The 10534-nt window shown below is 38.0% G+C and overlaps 2 protein-coding genes across 2 annotated transcripts; one reads left to right on the forward strand and one right to left on the reverse strand.

Moving 5' to 3' along the window:
• Positions 1-98: 98 nt before the first annotated feature.
• Positions 99-7523, reverse strand: mon1bb (MON1 secretory trafficking family member Bb). Its single transcript, XM_041981195.1, has 6 exons — positions 7366-7523; positions 6753-6847; positions 4853-5446; positions 3366-4158; positions 2829-2976; positions 99-1304 (listed from the first exon to the last, which is right to left on the reverse strand). The coding sequence occupies exons 2-6, from the start codon at positions 6829-6831 to the stop codon at positions 1077-1079; spliced, it is 1842 nt and encodes a 613-aa protein (XP_041837129.1). The 5' UTR covers positions 6832-6847; positions 7366-7523; the 3' UTR covers positions 99-1076.
• Positions 7524-8050: 527 nt separating this feature from the next.
• Positions 8051-10408, forward strand: tcta (T cell leukemia translocation altered). The gene is made up of 3 exons (XM_041979514.1): positions 8051-8418; positions 8509-8560; positions 8791-10408. Exons 1-3 carry the CDS (start codon positions 8208-8210, stop codon positions 8831-8833), a joined length of 306 nt encoding a protein of 101 aa, XP_041835448.1. The 5' UTR covers positions 8051-8207; the 3' UTR covers positions 8834-10408.
• Positions 10409-10534: the final 126 nt, after the last annotated feature.

Consider the following 10534-nt stretch of genomic DNA (forward strand, 5'->3'; position numbering starts at 1 on the left):
CATTAGTCGGTTATCGTTGAAATAAGTTCTACCAGAGTTACTTCAAAGCCCATTAAATTTTTCTGATACAAATGTTCTTATGACAACTAGAGGTTTGTGCAAACTTGGATTTATTTTCTGACACTACAGACATACTGTTAAGACTTGATTTGACATGAAATTCTTCAGAAAACAAGGGTCAGGCTACTGTTTATAGATCATATTTAGAAAAACCAACATTTGAAAAAGTCACCTGACGTCACTTCATGAGGTCTAATATGATCTGCTGAGAACACATGAGCTTAAAAAATGGTCGAGAGTGGGAACATTTAACTTCTTTCAATTAAATTTGTACCAGTGAGGATCATGACCAGGATGGGGTTTTTTGTTCTCTGCCAAAAAAATACAACAAATAAAACCTCAAACCTTGTCCTCATTTGAGTAGAAACAGCAGCAGAATATGAAGCATCACATTTCCAAATTCTCTGGCAGGGATGAGCGATCGTATTCATAAAAAGTCCCACCCTTCCGTCCCTCCTCTGCCATTTGCAGTTGTCGCTATTCCAGTTTACCTTGATCGAACCCACAAACAGAACTATTAATTTTCCTTTTCATCTTTTCAGTAACATGAGGATGTTTTTGTCTGAGGAACAGACCTAGTGTGACCTCTGAGAAAACAAGGTAGTTTAACTTAGTTTTTCTCCTCATATTAACTTACACAACAAACAGACAATGAAGAGTAATAAACTGTCGTCTGTATGATACATTCACTGTCCAATTTTCTCTCTAGTTGCTGTATTAAAACAATATAAAAACATTTAAATATGTAATTATTTTCTACCACAGCTCAGTTTAAAATGTACTAATGCGGCTTTTCCCTGACTGTTCCTGCATGAAAGCAGCCAGACAATGACATGCTTTCTTTTTCAGGTAAAGGAATACTAGAGACCAGTCCTTAAATAATGTAAAATGTAGTGTTTCGTTCTTGTAGCCTGTTTGTCCAGTTCAATAAGTGTCAAAAGGAAATTAAAAAACAGGAACCAGTGTACAAACTATTGTTGAATGAGGCAGAGCTATTATTAGTAGTGCTAACAGTCCTATAGAAGAGATAAGAAGCCATTATCTGTGGAGTCCTGCTGGTCAGATTTGCCACCTTTAGAGCTTTTGCTGGGGTTTGGAGTAGTTGAATACTTTGGGGGGTATCTGATGAAGAGACGGTCCTCCTCCTTTTTAATCCATCTTAGAAGCTTAGTGATGGCTGTAATGGCACAGGTCTTTGTCACCAGGGGACTGAAGCAGGTGTACAGCTCAAATTTACTCGTTACCTAGCATGGAAAGTAAAACAAGAGATTTAAGGTCAGGATGAGAAATGATGTTTCACAGTGCAGCTTGTGCTTAATGAGATATTTATTCTCCATCTAGTCAAGTTAGACAATAACTGATACTAATCCTGTGTATTTACTATATATTACACAGGAGCAAGCAATCACTGCTCAGGATAATAACTGGAAACACCCAAGATAAATATTCATAAATTAATTCAGAAATCTACCTTCTGAAACACACTCAACTTCCCCTAGAAAGACCAGTGGGACAAAAAACGCACCTTCAAACTTTATCAGTCCTGCCAAAGATAGCGGACTATCCAAACAAAAGCTATTTTAGTCAATGGTCAGCTTGTTAAGGGACATTTAACCAAAGGTATTTCATTTTCACTACTTTGCATCTTGCATGATCTTAAACAGGTGTGTGGGGGTTTTGAGCCTAGATGTTGAATTTTGTATCCATTTTAGAAAAAAAGAAATAAAAAAAGAAAACACTGCCCCTACATTCTTGGTATTTTAACTAGTTAAATGTGTAAATTGTGCATTTATTCTTCACCAGAAAAAGAACAGCTCTAAATAATAACTGAAAGCCATCACTGTCCCAAGATTCAAGGCTGGATTTCTTTGTACTAAGCAGAGTTAATTTATTTATTGTTTAATTTCATTTGCTATTTTTGACTGCTGTTGCTATTTTGAGGCACTTTGGTCAACTGCTGTTCTTCTAGAATGTGCTATATAAATAAATTTGACATTGACCGCTCCACTTTTGTGTTAAAACAAACAGAACGGTATTGAACGTCACAGTCAAATTTTATGTGTCACATCAAATCAAGTTAAACTTTATTTATGAAGCACTTTTCATGCATAACATCAGCACAAAGTGCTTTACATAATATAAACAACAGTTTTTGCATCTTAACAACACATGCAATCACACACCCAAGTTTATCACTAAACAAATAAAAGCGCACACACCTCTAATCGTACTCTCTTTCTCACAAACACAAACTAAACGGACATAGAGGTCATTATCCAGCGGTTTGGTTTTGGTGATCTATAAACTGTAATGCATAAACTGGCAGGCTTGAGTCTTGATGCCTAAATGAAGAATAATTATCTAATGGGGTTGTTTTTACTGAGACTAAACTACAAGAGTCAATCTTAATATCTGAAATCAGATCATTCACAATATAAGATTTGTTTAAGAGAGATCTAATATTTAGGAGGGTCATCTTAAGTGTTTCACCAGCATTTACTACCAGGGCTATGGAACGGTATATGATTTGGAGTGTTTGTTGTGCCTGCAGGTGATATGTACTGGTATGTGGTGTATGTGAGAGAAGGATTTGACTGGGAGAGATATTTCCTGGTGATATACGGGTTGAAACTTCCTTTACAGGTGTCACATGTGGTGGGAGCAGTGGTATACAATCAGCTACCATAAATTCCCAGGATGTGGAAGTTGAGTGATAAAGCAGGTGATTTATGTGTCATTGTAATAATGTGATTGCTGAAACTACAAACCCAGGCAAGCAGAGTTTCCCTCTCAGCAACATGGTAGATGAGCTTGAGGGGTCGAGAGGTGCTGTGGATGCGACTGTGCATATAACGATAAAGATCCAGGAGTCGCATTTTCTCTTCTTCGCTGCTGTATGGAGCTTCCATCTCTGGGCTACAGACAGATTACACACAAAAATGTCTATGAAATTTAGAACTTCTTATACAAAGACAGAGAATCTAATATCATTCATTTGTAAACTACTCAAACCTGCGCTGTAATAATTACAGGAAAAGGTTCCACTAAAGAAGGAATGCAGGTTTTAATAGTAATATTTATAGTCTTGCCACAGTGTTTAATTTAATAATTATGTAGATAAATGATTATCTTATTCCAAAGTAAACTATATAAATAATACACTCTCATTTGTATTTATTCATTACATTTAATGGGCTTTTATATCATATTCACTCTTATGTAAAAAGGTACTTCTACTGTTTTATCACAAGCTTTATCTAAGCTCATAATGTGCTTACTGTGACAATGACAGCACAAACACACACCTGGTGAACTGAGTGAGCTGACGGTAGTTGTCTGGCACATCAAAGGGCTTGTACATGAAGTGTCTGAGGTCTGAGACTCCAACCTGGCTCACGCTGTATGACTGGGCTTTAGCGATGAGACTCAGGGAGTTCTGAGCCATCATGGCCTCCTCTATCTTCCTCTTGCACTCAGCTACAGAGTAGAAAGCTTCCTTGTCTGTCGAGAGCAGCAGCAAACAAACAGTGCATTCTGGAGGGTCCAGGTAAGAAATGTATGCATAAAAGTAACAGTCAGGGTTAAATAGCGGGAGGCAGATGGGAGTCCAGATCTCGCCAGCCTGAAAGGCAGAGGAGGCTCCGATGAGGTTTAGTAGAAGGTGAACATCAGCTGGCTCCAGCCTTGTGTCCTCGATGACTGTCTTCTCTTGGACGATGGTTAGCAGCTGATTCTTGGCAATGAGGATGGAGAAAACCAGATTGGGTGTGATAGCTTTCTGTAGGATCTGGCTGAGAGAGTCCCTGAGAGAAGAAGCTAGAGGCAAGCAATGAACTGCTGCAAGTAGAAAGCTTGGGTCTGAATCCACCAAGTTGAGAAGCCCGTCCAAGATCTTCTCTGAGCCCGCAAGGAGTCTTCTCAGGTCATAGTTTTTCTTGTGTTCAAAGATGCGGGATATGCTGGCCTGGGTGAGCATACTGATGATCTGATAATACACGTAGAGGAGCTCTCCACGCAGCTGCTGCTCAGACTGACGACTGCTGGAGACACACACCAGCACCAGGGGTCCTTTCTGTAAGAACACCACAGTGTGTTCCTCTGATTAAAAAGGAGACAAAACACGGGAAAGTTAATACTGAAAGCAACAATGAATCTGTCTGACGTGTGAATGTCATCATGGAAAATATACCAAGGTAGTACGAGTCATTGTGTGAGTCAGTTATTGCCAACAGAGGCCAGATGATGCAAATTTCCTTCTCTGACTGACAAATTTTGCCTAACAATTAGCAGTCATGGTCTCGTACAGCTGCCCTACCTCTCTGAGAATGAACAAATGTATGCCCACAAAACAGGAAAGGGTGAGGATAAAGTTTTATCAGATCAGATTTTAAGTACTGAAATTTAAAAAAAAAATGGTTGTTGAAAAAAAGAGATCAAATCAAGGACCTCAATTTGTACATTTACAACAGTGATGGAGGGTAGAGAGTGTGAGGAGGCACAAATGAGGGAACTGAGAAGGGTCTCAAAAGACAAAAAAAAAAAAACAGTTTAACACAATTTATATGAACTTTATAGCTCTTGTACATCAGGAACTTTTATTATCCAGTTATTAACTGTAACAGAAGTCTTTGTAAACCTCTATATATCCTCTACGGCCCAGAATTCTATCTTTTACTCAACAACAAGCCAGAATGTCACATCTGCTGTGAATCAGGTGGACTTGCAAAAGCTATGCAAAACAACATGGAAAAAAAAAAAGATTAGATTTGCATGACCGCCACCAAACACTCACCTGAATACACCGAGCGGATGATATTATCTCCACTTTGGACAAAAGACACCAGCGCCATCATGACTCCCATTGTTGATGAAAGAGCCTCTTCACTGCCATATCGGGAATAAATTGGCTTTCCGGCTTCACTTAGCACAAAAACGTGCTTCCTGTGCTGCCGCCAGCTGTCAGCTGTAACATCCTCATCCCGATGAGAGATGAATGCAGGAGGTTCCTGGTTACCTGCCTCTAGCAGAGGAGATGATCTCCCCTTTACACCTATACCTTGTTCCTCCAGCTTGGCCTTGGCCAGCATTGTAACAACAAACTCCCCAGAGTTGCTCTGGTCATTTTCGGAGGCAACATCTTCAGTCTCCCTGTCAGCTGGCTTTGTGGACTCGCTGCTCTGAAACTCTGAGTTTTGTGTGTCATTAGTCTCCAACTTTGGTTCTGGGTTAGAAGGAGGCTCTGGATCCAAACTGGGCCCCTCTGCTGTAACATCTGGTGATTGCATATTAGTAGCCTGGTCTCTGTTAACGTTGGTACAATCACTCATCATCACTGGATCAAGCATGTGATTCCCCAAGAGGGAGAGAGAAGCCGCCATGGTGTCAGCTAAAATGAAAACAAAACTAATTTATTAAATAAATGTAAAAACATTGAAATATTATATTCACAAGATAATAATTTGGTAATTCGTGTTTTTACTAAATACATATACAGATGATAAGGATATATCATTTACACACATCACACACACAAAAAATAATAATAAGACTTCTTCCTATACACTTTATGGGGCATTTACTGCATCCAGCTTCATCTGTCTGTGGTCTTTTGGGACTTAAGTTACATCTTAAATAAGTTAAGTTCAAATATTCCTTTTGTAGACCCTTATAAATTTCTAAATTGCTCTCACAGGATGTTTTGGGTCAGGTCATTGTCTATGTATGTGAGGTAACATCTGAGTAGTCAGTATATCCATATGCAACATAACAATATGCTCATGTATGCTTCTGTCTTTTGTCAACTCATCAATAAATAATAATGGTTTAGTGTCATGTCACCACATTGCCATACATATGATGTGGTATCCTCAAAAACATAAACAGTTCCTTTTTTTGTTTGTCATTATGGTGCATTTTGATTTTACTTTCATCTTAGTATCAAGAATGCTGTTTCAAACCAGTCTGGCTTCTAAAGATATTCTTGGTCAAGTCTGGTCTGGCCTTTTTATTCTAAAGTGTTATGGATGTTTTATACTTTGCAGTGAACTTACTTAATTTGGTCCTGTGAAATCTTGTGAAAGTGAGGTATATGATTTGGCCACTATTCATACTGTCTCTATTTGTTTTATTTTTCTGTGTGTATTCCAAGCAGCATTCAAATGCAGCGTAATTAATATAAAATAAATAAATTAAAAAAAAACCCCATCGTGATTGGCAATATATACCATTTAAAAAAGCTTTTAAATGTAAAGGAAAAAAGTCCAATTACTTCTAATCTGCTTAAAATGAGGGTTCTCCTTAACCAGGGCTACTCAATTTGATTCCACAAGAACCACAGTCCTGCAGATTTTGAGTGTGTCCCTGCTCCAACACACCTGACTCAAATTAAATGGATCCAACAGCCTCTGAAGTTCTGCACAATGACTCATTAATTTGAGAGCAGAGGTGTGTTGGAGCAGGGAACTATTAAAAACCAGCAGGGCTGCAGCCCTCATAGGACCAAAGTGAGTAGCCATGTCCAAAACCCTTATTCAAATTTTGGTACGAATAACCTCACATTAAAGCTGTTAAAGTCTGCCCTTCAAGCCCACAGTGTAGCTTTGTGAAACTGACAACAAAAAATGTATCCATGTGTAAATACACCTAAATAAAATGTGTGTAAATACACCTAAGCCTAAATAATCTTTATTTACCAGGTGGCTTGCTCCCCGATGGGACATCAGAAATTCTCCTTCCCTGTGCCTCTCCATCTTGATGACTGTCACTCTCCATGATACCATCCCAATCACTAGAAATTGGAAGAGAGAGAGAGAAAGAGTTAAAAGCAATGCATATTAACCCCCCAGGCATCTCAAGACTATTATGAATAGGAGCACTTATACTAGAGTAGTGACCAGGTCACATGATTACAGAGGAAAGTATCAGCTTTAAGATACCAAACAGACTGAAGTTTAAATCTGTATACAGAATTTAGCAGCCGGTCAAATGTTACACTACAGACAAACGATAGCCGGTTAGACAGAGAGCGAGGAAGCTAACATTGCTCAAAGACAACTTACGTTACTTAACAGCAAATACTAGCAAGACTGCTAACTAAGAAAATATCAACACAGCCAACATCTTGGTAAAGATAACTCTGTGACCGTGAATTGCGATGTAACCCAACAAATGTTGACTGTAGTCGTGTAGCCAACGCTGAAGCTAGCAAACGAAACAGATCAATTTCATGGCCTCGGCTTAACATTGCTCGTGCAGGCAATCGAGCTCTTCTATAATTAGATAGACAAAGACAAAAATAAAACTTACAATTGTGTAACGTCGAAACGCTGGGCTTAATATATTATGCGCTACACTAACTTTCGTCGGCAGCCCGGTTGTAAGTAAGCTGTCAAAAATAAGCAGAAAACAAATTTTCCTCTTACAACAGCAGACATCGGGAATCGCTGATGACAAGTTCAGTTGGCCAATCACGTTGCATACTTGCACCAGGTAGTCCCGCCCCCTTAGGAGGAGGAGGAGGAGTTTGAAAAGGAGGGGAGGGGGGGGGGGGTTGAACCTAAAACATGGAGCAATATTTATTTTAATTAATAAAAGTTTTTACTTTTTTTTAATATATTACCTTCTTAAAGTTACATTTTCAAACGGTGGCTATACCTCAAATGTGGCCTTAGCTTTAAAATTCTAGAATTTCACTATTCTCAAAAGTAATGGGCACAGATATTTTCTTTCCTTCAAAAAATAAATAAATAAGAAAATGTTCCTGCACCAAAGATGTACCAAAGATGCTTTAATGTGACCAAACTAAGATAATATGTTTACTAATTAGACATTTTATTAACAATAGCATTTAAATAAATAAATAAATCCATGGACTCTACTTGGGCAAACACATATTTTAGGTAAAACTCAAATGATAATATTTATCAATCGCTTGCTCGAAGTTTTTATAAGATACGTACGTACGTATTCAGGTAATGACACTGCGTGATAACGTCATTTCCGATTCTACGGCCAACTCGACGTAAACACGGTAACTGAGGATGCGGAGAAAATATTGCACACTGTTAAAGCGTGTAATTATTTTTAAATGACCCACTTGATGAACGGTTGTCCTAATTAGTTTGGCATTAGTTTGATAATCGGACACTATGGAGGAGTCGTGGGATTTTGAGTTTTTTTCCCGCATCGCTGACAGCTGCCTGTCTTTCCTCTCCGAGTTTGTGGACGACTGGTTGGCCAACGATATGAGAGTGTCGATTTTCAAGATCTTACTCAGCTGGTTAATTTTTAGTCTTATAGCAATTCACTTTGCATGGAAAGTCTACGGGAATACAGTGAACGACATGTATTACCGACAAGGTGAGTGTTCTTTGTTTTGTCAGGGATACTGCTTGCTGAAGTACTGTTAGCCACGTTAGCTTAGCTTAGCCTGTGTATGTTGACATGCAGGATCTGGACAGAACGGAGGCACACCTGATTCGGCTCCTCACCTGAGTAACTGGTAGGTGTCCCATTATTTTGGTCATTAAGCTGCCCTCCACATATTTGTCTCACTTTCTAAAATCGGTCTTAACTACTAATGTAGCAAATCTGCCTTGTTGTAAAGCTAAATATTATCTCGTTGCTGAGGATGGGCTAAACTGTGCACTTAATGTTTTGTTACACTTACATTACATTGTTGTTCCAGTTTGTGATTATTCTGTTTGTAATGTATTCTGTTTATTCTTTTAGGGACAGTAAAGCAAGGGATACACTGAAGAGTCATCGGGACTAACAAGACACTTTGTGATGTTTGGACTTTATCCAAGTGAGAGTCGGACAGTAAACAGCAGAGACATTGAATGCACATTCAGATTTTCTGATAATAAAGCCTTCATAGCATTTCATACCGTCTAAATAAGGCTTCATCTTCTGTTAAGTCCCCAGAGAAATATTTACTAGTTTTTATGACTATCGGTGATGTAAACAGAGATTGTGAGACATGTATTTTGGCCTGGTAGCATGGGACATTGACCAGAACTATTATGCAGCATCAAAGATCAAAATAAACAGTTTGAGGTGTATTTGGTGCTTTCAGTGCTAACATATTCATGTGTTTGCTTTTTAAATAGTCATTTGACTGGTTTCAATAGCAGATTTATTTTCCATTCCAAGACCATGCACAAGAGAAAACCCTGCTCTATTAAAACTGTGTATGGACAAATAAATAAATGTATTTTTTAAATCTGTACACAGGATCACACCTGATCATATGGTCAGATTTGGATTGCATTAGGACTACTCAATTCAGTCCTACAAGGGCCAAAGTCCTAAAGGTTTTCAGTGACTCCCTACACACAGGACTCAAATTAATGAGTCATTATGCAGAACTTCATAGGCTATTGGATCCATTTAATTTGAGTCAGGTGTGTTGGAGCGGGACACATTCAAAACCTACAGGACTGCAGCCCTCATAGGACCGAATTGAGTAGCCCTGCATTAGAGGAATGATAGTGAATATGGTGACTTCTGTGAATATAAATAGTTAAAGCTAGAATAATTATTTGTGGTGGACAGGGTCAGTTTTATCTATCTCATAAATATGAAGAATGGTCATATGGAAGACTAACATGAAAAATGCTTAATAACAGAGCTTCATGATGCTGTTCTTTGCTATTAACTCAGCTGTATCTTAAGTCTCATGTTTTTAGGAAGAGACAGGGTCCATAAAAAGTTTTTATCCTATTTCACATTTTCATATAACATTTTCAATATTTTACAACATTCATTGATAGTTAAATTCTTTTGCCAAATAGAAACCAAAAAAAGCAGCTGTAATCAGTGAAGTGGTCTTTTAAAAGCTGGTTCTTGTGATCCAGATAGGTCAATTACCTGGTCCTGGACAACACCATTGGACAGAATTAGCTACAACCTCTCCACAAAAGAAAAACTATACTGTACAACCACATTCACCTCATTTACTGTCACATACATGAAGTCCACAAGTAAATTGGTCAAAAGCTGTGCCATTTTTGGAAAATATAGAATTAAATTTTAATACAACTGAAATAGTTTAAAATTTGAGAATACAAGAAAACCTTAAAGATGCTAAATGTCACGGTACATGTTAAATTTTTCACTGTATCCAAAACTGCATGCAGCAGTTTTCCAATATGTTCAGTAGCCACACAAACAGAAGAAATAGAGAACACACCATCTCACCTGTACTGCATCTTTTCAGAAACCCACCAGCCCAAACTTGTCAAATTTTGTTATAAAAAGCTAAGAAAACAACAGTGTCCATCACACTTTAGCATAAAAGTTAATTAAATGTGCAACATTCATACTAAGATGAAATCAAACTATGATATAAAAAAAAAATCTTGTTTCTCTAGTGAGGTTATCATTTGTGCTGCATACATCTCTTTGTTTATCTTGACAGTATTTCGATGTTAATGTGCCAAAATATTTAGTTAAAATCACTGGGATTTCATTA

Source organism: Melanotaenia boesemani, chromosome 3, assembly GCF_017639745.1.
Source record: "Melanotaenia boesemani isolate fMelBoe1 chromosome 3, fMelBoe1.pri, whole genome shotgun sequence".
NCBI classification, from domain to species: Eukaryota; Metazoa; Chordata; class Actinopteri; order Atheriniformes; family Melanotaeniidae; genus Melanotaenia; species Melanotaenia boesemani.